Source organism: Psammomys obesus, unplaced genomic scaffold, assembly GCF_907164565.1.
Source record: "Psammomys obesus unplaced genomic scaffold, mPsaObe1.curated_primary_1811, whole genome shotgun sequence".
NCBI classification, from domain to species: Eukaryota; Metazoa; Chordata; class Mammalia; order Rodentia; family Muridae; genus Psammomys; species Psammomys obesus.
Genome location: NW_026590405.1, coordinates 5,152,718 through 5,169,568, shown reverse-complemented (window position 1 = coordinate 5,169,568; position 16,851 = coordinate 5,152,718). Strand labels below are relative to the sequence as shown.

The 16,851-nt window shown below is 45.1% G+C and overlaps 1 protein-coding gene and 1 non-coding gene across 3 annotated transcripts in view; both read right to left on the bottom strand.

Annotated features, from left to right (window-relative positions):
- The window catches only part of Stk38 (serine/threonine kinase 38), a 38,961-nt gene that overhangs the window by 9,922 nt on the left and 12,188 nt on the right, over positions 1-16,851 (bottom strand). For both annotated transcript variants that reach the window (XM_055607077.1, XM_055607078.1), the window contains 6 exons: positions 15,162-15,213; positions 13,953-14,075; positions 9,995-10,078; positions 5,314-5,437; positions 3,265-3,419; positions 791-893 (listed from right to left, as the gene is read on the bottom strand). In XM_055607077.1, coding sequence (XP_055463052.1) covers positions 791-893; positions 3,265-3,419; positions 5,314-5,437; positions 9,995-10,078; positions 13,953-14,075; positions 15,162-15,213 — 641 coding nt within the window. The remainder of the gene's footprint in view (positions 1-790; positions 894-3,264; positions 3,420-5,313; positions 5,438-9,994; positions 10,079-13,952; positions 14,076-15,161; positions 15,214-16,851) is intronic.
- LOC129676746 (U2 spliceosomal RNA) lies at positions 12,369-12,558 on the bottom strand. The gene has a single exon (XR_008720114.1). It is a non-coding gene; the product is annotated as a U2 spliceosomal RNA (small nuclear RNA).

The following is a 16,851-nucleotide window of genomic DNA, read 5'->3' as shown; positions in this document are numbered from 1 at the left end:
CTCTTACTTCGTCACTGCTTAGATGCCACCCACCTTCCTTCTTTTCTTCTCTCTTACTTCGTTTTCTGAGGCACGGTCTATCACTGGCGTGGAACTTGCCAGATAGGTAGGCTGTCTGGCCACTAGCCCCAGGTTCCCCCAATCCCCACCTCATCAGTGCTGAGGTTACAGCCATGTGCCTTCACGCCTTGCTTTTTACATGCATTCTAGGGCAAGACGTTCCCCCCAGCAGTCTCACAGACGTGAACATAACTTTAGTATCAGCTCTCCCATGCTTGGATGCTGCTCAAGAGGAGGAATGGGGACTGCAGAGATGGCTCAGTGGTTAAGAACACTGTCTGCTCTTCCAAAGGACCAGGGTTTAATTCCCAGCACCCACATGGCAGCTCACAACTGTCTACAATGCCAATTCCAAGGGATCTGACAACTTACACTAATACACATAAAATAAAAATTAATTAAACCTTTAAAAAAGATGAAGAAGAAGAGGAACACCCGGAACAAGTACAGTCTGGAGCTGTTGAGAGCTCATCATCATTCTCTGCTGCCCTGTGGCCACTCCTAGCCCCTTCCTAGCAGACGTCCCTCTCGACATCTGCCAGAGCACAGCTGGAAGCACCCACCTTGCCTAGTCAGACAGGACAGGCAATACACAAAAGCCCTGCATCTTTTCTCTAAAACTCATGCTGGGATCATCTTTCATGTTTCCGGCATAGTTTGGTCACCAGGGAAATGACTCTTACCCATCACAGTAAGGAACAGGGTGGTTAACATCACGGCTAACACTTACTGAAATCACTGGGCAGGCTGTGGTTCAGATTCCTATAAAATTCTGTCCTGTGTGCTTTTTTGAGGCCTGTACAAAGGCCAAAGTCAGAAAGTTTCACATGACCCTGTGAGGGAAAAAGAAACAAGGTGGATGGATGGACTGACACTCTTGGCCAGGGAGAGAACATTATCCTCCAGCATCTGCTCCATGTCAGTCAACTCACTGCTCCCACCTATCTTACCCCAAGGAAAAACACAGCAGTAAACTATTAAAACAGCATTCCAAGATGGATGTGGTGATGCACACCTGTATTCCCAGCACTCTGGAGGCAGAGGAAGGTGGATCTCTGTGAGTTCAAGGCCAGCCTGGTCTACAAAGCAAGTCTAGGACAGCCAAGGCTATACACAGAAACCATGTCTCGAAAAACAAACAAAAAAAACACCAAATAAACCAGCATTCTAGCTAAGTGTGGTGGCACAAGTCTTTAATCCCAGCACTTTGGAAGCAGAAGCAAGTAGATCTGAGTTTGAGGACAGCCTGGTGTACAGAGGGAGTTCCAGGACAGCCAGGGCTACACCGAGAAATCAACTAAAAAACTGAAGCCAGACATGGTGCCCACACCTTTAATTCCAACACTAGAGAAGAAGCAGGTAGATCTAGGCCAGCGTAATCTATATACTAAGACCTGTCTCAAAACAAAACAAAAAACAACACAGAAACCAGAGGTCATTTTTCAGTTATGAGATTGTAAGTTGCTTTTCTTCTTAGTGACTGTGTATTGTTCTAATTTTCTATTATATGAGATCACTTGTCTCCTTTTTATTAACATATATTCCTTATACAGAATAAAGGCCTTCATTCCAACATTTCATACATGTACAAGAACATTTCATACATGTACAGAATGGAACCATATGCAGCAGCCACTGCTGTCGGCTGTCTCCCCTCTCCTTGGATATGATTATTCTTTTTTTATTATTAATTAATTCAATTTACATCTCTGTCAAAGGCCTCTCTCTCCTCTCCTCCCAGTCCATCCTCCCTCCTACGTCCCCTCTCCCCTAATTCTCAGAATAGGGGAGCACCCCCTAGACACTCCAGTTCATCTATTCATATGAGGACTGAGTTCATCTTCCTCCCCTGTGGCCTGGTTGGGAAGTCCCATCAGTGGGAAGTGATCAAGAAGCAGGAAGCATAGTCTGTGCAGAGATATCCCCACTCCCCTAACTCGTGGGCCCACATGAAGCCGAAAATGCCCAGCGGGCTTATCTTCTTGGGGTCTGTGCATTGTAAAATCCACTTATAAGTGAGTACATACCATGTGTGTCTTTCTGGGTCTGTGTTACCTCACTCAGGATTCTAGTACCACCCAATTACAGAACAGAACTGCTAACAGATGACACTATCTGCCCTCATGACACAATAACTAAAGTTTTCAAGGAAAGACAAGGCTCTCAGGCCCTTCAAAGACACCTGAATAGTTAACACAAGCAGCCGCGGGGACTGCCCAGTGTGATGACCTTTTACTCCAGCACTCAAAAGGCAGAGGCAGATGGATCTCTGAGTTTGAGGTCAGCCTGATCTATAAAGCAAGTCCCTGGACAGCCACAGCTACACAGGGAAACCCTACATAAAAAGCAGCAGCAACAGCAGGGGGGCTGCCACACTAGGAATAGGACATTTTCAGTACAGACCAAAACACCTGTGCTGCAAGTGTAACATTCTAGAATTCTAGAGCTGAAGGACATGGATGCCACACCACACCTAGCCTAGCCTCCCTGCATTCATAGCGCAGTGAACGCAAATGCCAAGTAACACAAAGTATAGTCAGCACACATTCTACTCCCGCTGGCCTTGGGAACAGCGCCGCTTGTATCACAGAGGTAAAGCAAGCAGGGCTGCACAGAGGCCAGGGGGCTCCTCTGGAAGCAGGGTGCATACGACGGGGCCTGGACTGTGGCAGGCTTTCGCTGCTGCCGCCTTACTTCCTGGGGCTTCAGTAAGGAAGGTCTGCCAGCCCACACACCAGCCGTGCAGCACCAGATGCCCAAGGAAGACAGCTGTCTCTGCTTATTACAAACGGATTTGGTTTTGTGTGTGTTATCTGCAGACAAGGTCTTGTTATTTGGGGTAGATTTGGAATTTCTAGTCTCCTCCCTCTGCCTCCCAAATGCTAGAAGCACCGACATACCATGCCTGGCTGCTCTTTCTTTGTTTTGAGACGTAGCCCTGGCTGGCCTAGGTCTCCCCATGCACACCAGCCCGGCTCTGCCTTCTGAATGCTAGAATTAAAACCATACACTACCATGCCCTGCTGTCGATTAAGCTACAGAATCATAATTCAGAGACGGGATGTGGCGATGGCAAATCTGCCTGTAAAAGGAGACAAACTTACAAAATCCCCGTTCCCATGTCATCACTGCCCGAAAACAAACATTACAGCCAGAACTGCCCAGCTCAGCAGCCCACCCTCAGGGTGCAAGGTCCCCACATACCTTGCTGTCCAAGAGAAGATTGTCTGGCTTGATGTCTCTGTGGATGAATCCTAGCTGGTGAATGGAGTCTATGGCTAATACTGTTTCTGCTATGTAAAACTGAGTCTCCTCTTCTGTCAGAGTGTCTTTTTTCATCAATAAGGTCATCATGTCCCCTGGAAGCAGAAAGATACAAAGCCACCACCATACACACACAATGCATATACACATGTACACACACGTACAAACACACACGCATAAAATATGAGTAAGAACCAGTTTTCAGATATGTGTTCCTTTTTGCCAATATAAGCCAAATTTAACCCAACTGTGCTGTGTCCCAGAGACTGACCCACAGTGTTAACATGGGAGAAAACAGCAAGTTTCTACTCCTTAAAGGATAAAAATCTTAGTCGCAGAGAAAAACGTATATGCACCTAAGCTAAGTAATGATGAGCACTACACTGTAATTTTCATTTTCCTCTTCAGAGAAGAGAGAATTCCTCCCACAGTCACAAATTGTATTTGCTTACGACAGGGAGAAATCTACTTTTATGTTTGCTCAAGTATCTGTGAATGGCAATTCCACAAAGGTTGAATTGCTGTCATTAGAATGAAATGCCAAATAAAATGTAAATATTTAGGGAGACTTAAACAAGGCTTCCCACTCCCATGGGGAGAAAACCAATGGGGAGGCGGCCGTGGGCTGCCAGTCATCAGCCCAGACACTGAGCCCCTCCTCTACACTGGAATTTAAGGCCTGACAGGTGAGCACGCTGAGGGCTCCAGGCCAGCAGGTCTCCTCCTGTCTTAGTAGAGGTATTAAATGCACACGGACACCTTACATGACTTTTACTCGCTGGGGAACTCCTTAGTTTCTCCCAAGCAGAGAATCCTAAAATTCAGCAATTAAACAAAAGCAAAGAAAATATGTAAAGTAGCTAAAAAGCTTAAAAACAAAACAGGAAGGTTCAGTTTCCACCTCATAGAAAGCTACTTACATTAGAAACCAGAAAAAGAGAGAAATGTCTGATCTTAGAGCCTTGTGCTGCCTGCTGAGTGGCATTTCATTCATAACAATTTCTATTCTTGGCGAGAATTTTTCCCTTGGACAAAAATTAAATCATTAATTAAATAAAAGCTCCAGGCTTGAAAACTGTGACTTATCAGCACCCCTGGCAGCACCTGAGACCAGGCACAGACCGGGAAGCCAACCCTAGAATCCTGTGCAGCCTTCTCTCACTGCCAGGAGAGCAGGGTGGTCTCACTTGTGTGGGTTTGCCCACACGATGAGAGCGCTCAGACTAGCTGGTCTATGGCTCTGTGCGCCAGCATCAACAAATATGAAGGGCAGGGTCCAAGAGACATGAAAAGCCGGGGAACAGGTACGGTAATGGCCAGGGAGACACGTGGTAAGGAGCTGGAGGCCAGGCTGCTTTTAACTATTTAAGAGCTGGCACGTAAATGCTTAATGAAAAAGAGAGGGAGGGCATTCTACTAGCCAATTAATTACAGCTTCTTTGTTAAAAAAAAAAAAAAAAATCAAAAAGTAAAGTTGTCTTCTGTTTCCTCAGACTCCACTGGCTCACCAGGAAAGAGACTCTCCCTAAAACAGGCAGACACTCTGCTCTGGCTTACTTTGTTAGCTGTCTAACTTAAAATCTCAGAAAGGAAAAGTGGACTCTAGATACTGACAGAGGTGAAGAGAAAGTCACTGTTTACTAATAAATGACAGAAAAGAAACCAGCAGGGTTGAAGCAGACAATTCTGCAGCTTCAGTCTGATGCGAGCTCCCATCAGCAGCAAAGCGGGCAGAGCCCCCTACTTGCTCTCTATGGTGTTTAAGAGAAAACAAAATAGGAAGGCTCGTCCATTGGAAACGGTGAGTGCAGCACTCAGACAGCAGAAACACCCAGGACAAGGCTGGCTGCTGACCTCCTTTACAGACCTCAAACAGATACAGAAGGACTCTGTGAGCACATTTACAAGTAGAAAGGAGGGTTAATTGTTGATGTGAGAGAGAAACCACAGAACACAAGGGAAATCGACCTTTCATTGTGAAGTAATTACCTCCAGGCAGGAACTCCATGATTAGGTAGAGGTTTAGCTTATCCTGAAAACTATAGAACATTTTCACAACCCACAAACTGTCTGCCTCCACTAGAATGTCACGCTCCGCACGAATGTGGCCAACCTGGAGGTATATGCATTTGATTAATGACAAGCCGTGCTCTGCTGTAAACTCTATCTGTTTAAACAATTTAAATACTGTTCTGCGTATTTAGTTGTGATGAGTAAATGTTCTGCTAACACAAAGTGACCAACTTGAAACTGACATTTGACTTGAAGGGATTCAGGGACAGAAACCTGCTAAGAAAGGCTTTTAAAACTGCAAAAATGAATGGCTTCGATACAACAGCAACTACAGCAGTGCTATGAAGTACATCGATTAGCTAAAATTACCATTCTTTTGGAAATACACTTGTCCTAATAATCACCATGTAGCCGAGGTTTACCTCCGCATCCTCCTGCCTCCATCTCCAACACTGATTACAGGCCTGTGCCTCATCGGTGTACGTGGTGAGAGAGTACTACACCAGGGCTAAGCCAGCACTTAGGAGCGCCCCCAGCCCACCGCGCTGGCGACAGTCCTCAGAGCGAGACCCACCTCAGTCTGCACTGCCTAGGTGAACTTGGCTTTGTGTGAGCTTTCTGGTTTGTCTGGTTCTGGTTTCATTCTGCAATGGCTGTGGTGGAGCCCAGGACCTTGCTCATGTTACAGGACTGCTGGGCTACAAGGCCCCAGGTGACACCGAAAGGAACAAAGGCCCTGAGAGCCAAGTCTAAATTACCATGCCGCTACAGCACTTAGCTCACTGCTGTGCGCTGCACTGCAATGGGAGAAGAAAAAGCTTTTTCTGGGTTACAGATTCAAAATCATGGCATTCTGGTTTTCTACATTTGCTGCAATATCCAGCTAAGAAGCACTGAGCCACAGGCAGCTTGGGAGAACTGGTAGAATCACTTTGCTAAAATATAATGCAGGGGTGTATGTACCTCAGCTAGTACAGAGCTTGTATAGCTTGCACGAAGCCGTGGGTTTGATCCCCAGCGCTATGTAAAGCGGGGTTGGAGGGCCAGGGTACATGCCTGGTCGCCTAGAACTTGAGAGGCAGAAGTAGGAGGATCAGGAGTTCAAGGTCATCGTACTCCACTTCAGAGCAAGTTTGAAGGCAGCCATGGCTACCAGATACCTTGTCCCAAAAACGATGCTTATATATCAAATTTACATTATTTAAAATATGTAATAGTGCCAGGCTGGTGTTCCCCTTTAATCCCAGCATTTGGAAGGCAGAGGCAGGCGGACATCTGTGTTCAAGGCCAGCCTGGTCTACAAAGTGAGTTCCAGGACAGCCAGGGTTACACAGAGAAACCCTGTTTCCAAAAGCCAAAAATAAACAAACAAATAAATACTAGTAAACAGAGCATTACTGCATATTCTCAGATCTCACTCCTCCTTTCTTAAGTGTCACAAGGTCCAAAGATGGGCTGAATCACATCTAAGTTCATCAACACTGAGTCCAAGCCTGTAATGAAAGCTCTGATCTTAAGTTTTCATAGGTTCCAAAGTCATAGATATGTGAAGATTTCACAAGCTGGCTCTTCTGTGGTTCTCATGAGCTGCTTGTTTTGTTAGGCTATCGTAAGACCACATGCCCTTACGTTACTCACTTGGAGACACGCTACTGTCTCCTGACTTCCAAGCTCTGTGGGGCTTGAAGGCACGATAATTTACATATCTGAGTTCTCAGTCTCTATTAACATGGTTCAGCTGAGAACTCTTTGATAGCTTCAATGTGTAAAAATCTTAGGTTTTTATTAAATGTTATTTATGGCACACGGTGAGAACAGTACTATGAAACCGCAAGACAAGTCAAATACCTGCCTTTACCTGCCTTCGACAGAAAAAAAGCTTGTGGAAATTTACTGCTGCTTGCTGACCTGCAGCTATATCAATGCCCTCGTCACTATGAAGCCAGCAAACTGTGGCTTCTCCTCTCCTGGGTCCCTCCCTCCCTACTACACGGAACCAGTGTCACTCAGCTCGGAGGACAGAATGATGACTGTAATATTTCCTGTTTGTCAAGAGGGAAGCTAACCACTGGGAGTCCACCTTATCTTCTCCCCCAGGGCTGACGCGGCAGCTAGAAGCAGGGACATCTAGAAATGGAGTCGGCTGAATTCCCAGCCAGAGTGCACTGACACCAGCAGCTTCTCTTCCTTATCCGTAGCATCTAAGGCCCCAGAAAGCTGACATTCTAGCCAGTCTTCTCTTTCCAGCATCAGCCTCGCTGGAGGAGACAAGCCTGGCACTAGCCAATGCTGCTGTCTTATCTTTTCAAAGGTTTCCAGGTAACAGAACCCTCCTGTCTGTGGGCGAATTCACAGCCTGAGCTCTCAGGAGGTTGTTCTAAACCGTGCTCTGTTTGGAAGTGTAAAAGAATAGCACCTACAGCACAACTGAGATTCTCAGTATAAAACAGGTCAGCTCTACCCAAAACTGAGGACTGTACTGGCCTGCTCACCTAGCATAAGCACTGAATGCCCGTTCAGGACTTGGCTGGCCATCTACTGAGATCAAAGGATGGCCTGGGCCCACCTAAGCCGACCTAAATAATTAATGTTCCACTTAAGGCATTAGTTGATGCATTATTTAAAAATCCTAATTCTAATTGATAATTTCATTTAGAAAATTGTAGGTATTAACATTGAAGAAAGTGTAATTAAAATTTTACATGCTGGACACCTGGCACCTGCAATGTGCAGTTCACAGTTTGCAGTCATTGTGAATCTTACTTAACATTTTTTTCTAATTTTTGTTTTTTTTGGGGGGACAAGGTCTCTCTTCATAGCCCTGGCTATCCTAGACCCCACTATGTACACCAGGCTGGCCTCAGACTCAAAGCTCTGCTTGCCTCTGCCACCTCAATGCTAAAACTAAAGGTGTGTACCACCACGCTCCTTGTTCTAATTTTTACAATATTTTGTTTTGTATATGTGTGGACATGTGTGTATGAGTAGAGGTCAGCAGTTCTTTCCTTCCACTCTGTGGGTCCCACAGATAAACCTCAGCTCAACCCCTTAACTCTCTAGGCCCTCTCGACAGCACCACGCTCTAGCTTTTGTGGCTAACGAACTGACACAAGTTCTGAGTGCCGGTAAATACCCTAACTGACTACTCTCCTTCACGAGACTGCCAGGTGCTCTCGTCAGCGTGGGACACTCATCTAGACCACGCGCTGCCCTTTCGGGAACACATCCAACACGGCTATCCTGGGCCCTGCCTCAGGGTGTTTGCATACACTACAATGGCAGCTGGAGATCTGCTAAAGGCCTGCTTCCAACTGCAACTAAGAATCCAAGGCCACCAGGTGCTGTGGCACATGCAATGGAATCCCAGCACCCAGGGAGGCAGAGGCAGGTGGATCACTGTGAATTCAAGGGCAGCCTGGTCTACAAAGCAGAGTCCAGGACAGCCAAGGCTACACAGAGAGACCCTGCCTTGAAAAAAACAAACAATCCAAGGTGTCCCAGTAAAACATGAAAAAGAGACTTAGCACTTGTTATGCGCATGGCTGTTTTGCCTGCGTGTATAGTCTAAGTACCATCTGCATGTACTGACCAAAGATGTCCATAGCTGGTGTCAGATTCCCTGGGACTGGAATTACAGACTGCTGTGAGCCATCATATGGGTGCTGGGAATTCAATCCAGACCCTCTGGAAGAGCAGCCAGTGCTTTTAACCATTCAGCTGTCTCTCCAGCCCCTAAACCACAGAATTTTGAGAAGGCACTTGAATGTAGACAGAAAGAAATTCCATATTACTCTCCTCTCAGGCAGTCAAGCCAGTCTCTAGCCTCAATGCTGGGCTCCACACAGAGTTCTGCCTGGCACCATCTCTGACCTTACACTGCAATTCTGCTGCAGTATTACCCATTGCTACCTGTTCTGGGTCAACCAGCTAAACTAAACCAGATCTACAGGTCTGCCCTCTTACACAACAACAACAAAAGGCTATCAAATATTTAAATCTTAAGGAATTTCCATTAAGTATGTATCTCAGATCTGCAAAGTGGACTCCAGTCTTATTTGCTAAGGTGGGTGTTGCTAGGGACAGAGCCCAGGCCTTGCACATCGCAGGCAAACATCTGACCACCCAGCCCTGCTGCAGGCCCAGGAAAGGGTTCTTAACCATTAAAGAAAACTTTCCCTTGGTCTGCCATTCATTTTTGCCAAATTAATTCAGAAACTGGCAAGCTGGTCTCTCTTAGGTATGGATGAGCGTCACAGAGGAGCCAGCTTTGGTTTAGGTATAAAGAGAGCACATTCAGTGACATCAAGCTCTACCTCCTGACTCAAGGATGCAAAGGGCTTGTATTTCTCAGGATTAATAAACTCCCATCATACCAAGTGTGCCCACAAAAGAGGTGCTCTTGTAAGTGCATCCGTGCTTAGCTGGCAGACGTGAAGCTGCTTCCTTCCCTCAAAGTCTCAACTGTAAAGTTCCCTTTGTGGCTCACAGGCATTATTTTTACTTTTAAACATATAAGTGCATCTTTTGGGGAAAAAAGTAGGATCAGATGTATAATATACATGAGAAAACTGTGATAAAATAAACAGAACTAAACAAAAGTAATTCAGACGACAAATCCACAAGCTGACTGACGGCAGCGCAGGCTGACTGTTGTTACCTGCTCTTTCTCAAGCATGTCTGCTTTGCGCAGGATTTTCATCGCATACACATGCCCTGTGTCTTTCTTCTGAACAAGCCGCACCTGGAAGGTTCCAAAAGAAATGCTAAGTTGAACTCACACTGCCAAGCTAAGGATTTGTCTTTCTAGCACCAGGGATCAAACCAAGGGCTTCACAAATACTATTTATTAGAAAATCATTATAATTTGAATATAAGCAATAACAAGCAAAAAGAAAAAACAAAACACAGACGATGCCGTTTAATGTTATAAATAAATGATGTGTTGTGCAGCCTTGCCAATGCTGCACCTACACCTTCACAGCTTCAGCTCCTAGTCGAACTAATTTAAAAACCTTCAGTCTCAAATTTAAGGCCTAATTAAACTCATGACAAATTTCAAACAGTCAACTTTAGAAAGCCTAAGTAATAATCACAACATTTAAATAACGTATCAGACCCACCTGTAATCCTAGCATCAAGAGGCTGAAGCAGGCTGTCACCAGTTGGAAGCTAGTCTAGCTATGGAAGCCCCTGTTGCTACTTTGTGGGTTCTTCTTTTTCATACTCTTTATTCCCCACCCCCAACACCAGTTTTGCCCCCATCACTAGATTAGAAAGAAGGATAAAGGGGTGAGATGCAAAAGGAGAAAGAGAGAGGGGAGAGAGAAGACAGAGGAGAGGAAGGGAAAGAGAGAAAGGAAGAGAGGGGTAGAGGGAGAGATCCCTGAATCTAATTTCTGTGTTTCTCCTTTGAGAATGACTACTAAAAACACCACAACCAACCCCACCTTCACAGCTCCAGCATTTATACACCCTCTAAGAAGTTCCCAGAATTCCAAACGTCACACAATTGCATAAACTATCTGCAGCAGCCAAAACTTCATCTCTGCTAGAGCAAGAGGCAAATCACAGCCAGCTGCTACGAATCAAGCAGCCCCACATCTCCACACCTGGGATTAAAGCGAACACATTCTTATAATATTTGTGTTTCTTTCTTTCTTTCTTTCTTTTTTTTTTTTTTTAAAGAAAACCAAATCCAGAATCCTCACTACAAGACCCTTTGTCAAAAAACAAAAACAAAACAAAAAACATGAGAGTAAAACCTTATTCTTGGAGAAAATGTAAAAAGCAGGAAAAAACGAACCCAGCATTCTTTTATCATCCATTTTAACTAATTCACATGTGTGCGGTGTTGTGAATACAAGTATGTCAGCGCACCACATGCAAACAGTGCCTGAGGAAGCCAGGAGAGCACACTGGATCCCCAGTACTGGGGTTACAGGCAGTGTGGACTGACATGTGGACAGTGGGAATTCTGAAGGAAAACTGAGCGTTCTTATTAACCCCTGAGGCAAGAGTCTCACTCTATAGCCCTAGCTGGTCTCAAATTCAGAGATCTGCCTGCCTCTACCTCCTACGCGCTTAAGTTAAAGATGTGCCACAATGCTCAGGTTACCTGTTTTATTTATTGTATATGTTTGTCTATCTACAGATGTACCTGTTTGAGTGCAGCTATCCAAGGAGTCCAAAAGAAGTTCTCCTGGAGCTGGGGTGACAGGCAGTTTTGAGCCCCTGGATGTGGCTGCTGGAAACTGAACTCAATTAGGTCCTCTGCAATCAGCAGTATGTATGCTTAACCACTGAGCCAACTCTCAGGTTGTTGAATTCTTTCTAAAATGTTTTATTAGACAAAGAAGTTTCCTTTCTATTTTCTTTCTTTCTTTTTGTTTTGGACAGAGTCTCTCTATGGAGTCCTGGAACTTACTATGCAGACAGGGCCCCAAACTCACAGAGATCCATCTGCCTCTGGTTAACCAAGTGCTGGAATTAAGACCTAGACCTGGGCCATTATGCCCAGCTTGCTTTCTAATTTTTAAAAAGAATTTAATTATTCTTAATCATGCGTGTGTGTGTGTCTAGATGTGGCTATTTGCTCATAAACTGAGATGTCCCCAGAGACCAGAGGTGGTGGATGCCCTGGAGTTACACACAGTTATGAGCTGCCCAACATGGGTGATGGGAACTGAGCTCAGGTCTTCTGAAAATGCAGTAAGAGCTTTTAATCAATAAGCCATCTCCCCATCCCTATTTTCTAATGCCTTTTTTTTTTTTTTTGGACAGTGTTTCTCTGTGTAACAGCCTTGGATATCCTGGACTCACACTGTAGACTAGGCTGGCCTCGAACTCACAGGGATCCACCTGACTGCCTCCTGAGTGCTGGGATTAAAGGCATGTGCCACTAGATCTGGCTCTTTCCAAATCTTTTAATGAGACAATTGTGAAAAGAAAATTAATGCTATATTAATTTGAAAAACCTGGCAAATGAAAAACCTGGCAAGTTCGTGAACATCCTCCTTGTTCCCCCAAGATGCTAAGTTTTTTTCTTGATTAGACTACCAGGTCAGGTTGAAGGCAGAGTGGATGGAACAAGCTTCTACTCCATCTCCCAGCTCCAGAAAGTCATTTAATTTACTTACTGTCCTCAGAAGGAGGACATATCAGATATTAAACTGATTAGAGCAGATACTACACTTGATCTGAGTCAAAAGGCCAAGAGTGTTTTTCCCCCTGTCTTTCTGCATATTTTTTTTTTCTTTCTTTTGAGACAGGGTTTCTCTGTGTAGCCTTGCTGTTCTTGATTCCAGGCTGGCCTCGAACTCATGGAGACCTGCCTGCCTTGCCTCCCAGAGTGCTAGGATCACAGGCGTGCGCCACCATGCCAGGCTCCTGCATGCCAGGCTCTAACAAAGTACCATGTCCATTTTTCCTGAATGGAGAGTATTTTGAAAAGCATGTTCTTATTCTCAAGAGGCTAACATGCTTCTCCTTCTAGAAAAAGATCATGTAATTACTGCCTCAGTAGTTGTCTTTTGGGATGCTTTTCATCAATGAGAATGACCTTGCATGGGCTCTTTCAAGCGTTCCCTGAGAAACTGCTCTTTTTGAAGGAGCAGGATTCATTTGTAAAGATCCAGGCAAAGGAACTGGGGTGCAGCTGAGGGGGTCACCTGACTACATTCAACCGCTACAACTACAAACTCACTTTTGTAGATAAAGTTGACCTTAACTGGAGTTCCACCTGCCTCTGCCTCCCAAGGGCTAAGATCAAAGGCGTGCCCTGTGCTGCCACCTCAAGGCTCATGTTTTTTTTAAAGCCAGGCTCTGACCAGCTGGCCTTAGCCCCGAGAGCTCTGAGACCGCCTACAAGCTCACCGTGTCTCTTTAGAGCTGGGAGCACCTGGGAGGGAGGGAAGAGACAGCATCAGTCTCCCTTGCAGCACCGTGGCCCTGGGAAAGCCACAGCTTTTTCTGTTCTTCTTCTCTTTTAAGGGTTTATTTCTTTTCTTTTTAAGAGTTACTTATTTATTATTTATACAGCATTGTGTCTGCACACCAGAAGAGGGCACCAGATCTCACTATACATGGTTGTGAGCCACCATGTGGGTGCTGGGAATTGAACTCAGGTCCTCCGGAAGAGCAGCCAGTGCTCTTAATCCCTGAGCCATCTCTCCAGCCCAGAGATCCACAGCTTTAAAGCAGAGGACTCTGGGTAGCCTCTGGTCGCCTGCTCAACAGCTGTGTGACACTGTGCATCTTCAGTCTTCCCTTCACCATCTATGAAATGGGTTCCTGTCATGATTACAGAACTGCTGAGTGAATATACTGACATCAGGAGCTTGCACAGAGGCACATGCCTATAACCCCAACACTCTGGGCACTAAGGTGGGGATCATACAGTTGATGCCGAACTGGGCTACATAGTGGGACTCTGTCCAAAAAAAGAAGTGCCAGTGTCATCTCTGATGAGAGAGAGAAGTGATCTGGGCAGTGAGTCAGGGAGGAAAGAGAGAAGACAAGAGAAGCGAAGCTGCTGAACCCTGGATACTCAAGCTGTGTAACACGATCAGGAGCTCATGGGGTGTTAGAAGCTTTGAGGGTCTGGGATATTTTTTTACCTCACCAAATGCTCCTCGGCCTATGACTTTTAAAGACTCAAAATCTTCTAGTCCAAGCCTTGTTCTCTTTAATCGAAGAAACTCTGTTTCCTTCCGAGCATGTGCTGACCTCCTGAGACGTTTCTAGTGTTTAAAAAAGAAAAGGAAAGATGAAACTCTGACACTCTGAAACCACGTCCTAGCTGCCTTGCACAGCCGGGAGCAGGGCCACACTAGCCTACCACAATCTCACGACAGCACCTCGCAGGCTAACTTCAGCGGTGTCTGCTCCCTTCCCTGGCTGGCACACTGAAGAGGGGGTGGGGCTCGCCTGAGGCCTCTGATTAAACTACGTGAACAATCCACAGCTCTAGCATTACTAGTGAAAAGAGATAGATCCACGTTTTCCTTGAGCCCTTCTTCAGGTAAGTGTGTTTCTCTAGCTCCTCCGAGACCAGCGCACACTACCGTTCACTCCTCAGCATGGCTTTTCCTACACAGGCTGGGCATCTGCCGTCGCTGTCCCGGACTGTGAAACTTGGCTTCTGAAGGCATTTCCAGTGCTGTTTGGCTACCTGCATCATCCCTCACTGGCTGTGTTGCCTGGCATCTGAAGGCAGTATGCAGAAGGGCTGAGGCAGCACTGTTGTTCCACCGACCCTTTTCAGCGAGTTCATGCATCATCTACAGACGAGCTCTCACTCTGTGCTGCAGGTTGGCCTCAGTCTTGCAGGAATCCTTCTGCCTCAACTTCCAAGTGCTGAGGTTACAGGTACGAAGCACCATGAACTTGGCAAAAATGCTTACCTTGTTCTTTTAAATTTTAATTTAGTTTTCCTAATTTCATCTTTTCTTATAATTCTATTTTCCCCCTTCCCATGTCAGGGTTTCTCTGTGTAGCCTTGGCTGTCCTGGAACTCACCCTGTAGACCAGCCTGGCCACTACCTCACAAAGATCAGCCTGCTTTCGTCTCCCTGAATGATCGGGTTACAATCGTGTTCCACCACACCCAGCTTTTCTTAGAATTCTACAGCTAATTAATTACATAACTGTGACTAGAGAGATCTCCCTCTCCTGAGTATTTAATTAACTTCTTCCTCTGCCTGAGTAACTGAATCCCTCAATTCCTGTCACTGAGCCAAAACACTTCCCTGGCACCCAAGCTAACTTGACAGAGAAAACCACCTTTCACAATGGGGCCCAAGAAGAAAATCTCTCTCATAAATCACCTCTTCATCTTTCAGGCCTTCTTCTTCCATCACTTTTTCTAACTTCTTTTGTCTAAAATAAATGAGAAAAGATATATAAAACAGCATTTGTATTCTGACAAGCCTGTATGAACATAATTGTTAGCCACTTGTAAGTATTCATTTGGATAAAAGGTCATGAAATACATTTTTATAATGTACTTAAGAAAAACCACACAGATAAACAAGAAACATAATCACGAGACAGAATTTAGTGTTCATAAATGAAATTAGGGCCAGCAAGACGGCTTACTGGGTTAAGGTGCTTGCCACCAAGCCTGGGGACTTGCGTTTGATCCCTAAAACCAACAAGATGGGAAGGGCACTGTTCCCTGAAAGCTGTCCTCTGACCCTACTTATGCCACGGCACAACACATGCACACACATGCACCCACGCACCCACAATGACACTAATAAATGTTTTAATCCCTATTCTTAAACAAGTAAAGTTTTCACTCTTTGTTAGGTCTACATTTTTAAAAAGACTGTATAAGAGACTAAATTAACAAAGAAGGCAGAGAGTAGCGCACAACTGTAATATAAGCACTTAGGAGGAGAAAACAAAGAGGATCAGGTGTTCAAGGCCAGCCTCATCTACTCAGTAAGTACAAAACCAGCCTGCCCTTAGAGACTGTTATCTCGATTTTTTTTTTTTACTTTTTCTTTTTTCTTTTTTTTTGGACTGGGTTTCTAACCTTAGCTGTCCTGAAACTCAACTCACTCTGCAGACTAGGCTAGCCTGAACTCACAGAGTTTTGCCTGCCTCTGCTTCCTGAGTGCTGAGATTAAAGGCATGTGCCACCACTGTCTGGCTCTGTTATCTCAAATTTAAGAAACAAAACAACACACACAGAGAAAAAGGGAGTTATCTAAGAATTATTTTCTTCTTCTTTCTTCTTCTTCTCCTTCTCCTTCTTCTTCGTATCAAGAGATCAGGACATCTCATACCCCACAATCCACCCAAGAATTTTTTAAACTACAGCTTCATAATGACTTGATAAAACTAAAGTAACCAAGTAAAATTCCCAATAACCAGCTCTATAGACCCTGTTCTCAGCAAGATGAAGGAGAACGCAAAGCCGCAATCAGGAATTTAGACAAGCAGGCGACGCGCAGAGCAAGAATAAAAGCAGAGAGTAGTGATGAGTAGGGCGCAGTGGCTAAGCTGCAGAATACTTGATCCCACTGTGAACCCCGAAATTTTGACCTGTAAAAACCTGTTCCTTGTTTGCTGTGGCACAGCCCTAGCACACACCTTTAATCCAAGAGCCTTCTGTACACAGGATTTAATAAAGTTGACCCTAGGTCAAGAGGCGGAGCAAGAACCAGATGACAGGGGCCTAAACAGAAAGGAGGACCTTTGAGCAGAGTATTTAAGACAGTATGGGGAAGAAGAAAGCTTTTTGGCTTCTGGCTTTTTCCTCACGGGCTGTCAACTGAGCTAACAAGCTTTTTGGCTTTTAGATTGTGGTGTTTGACTTTTCTCTGCCTCTCTGAGCTAGCAGGTTTTCACCCCAGCTCCTGAGTCTTCACTGGTAAAATCAAACAATGTAGGATTTTTTTTTCCTTTCTTTCTTTTTTGAGACAGGGTTTCTCTGTGTAGTCTTGGTTGTTCTAGACTAACTTTGCACACTAAGCTGGCCTCGAACTTATAGAGATCTGCCTCCCAGAG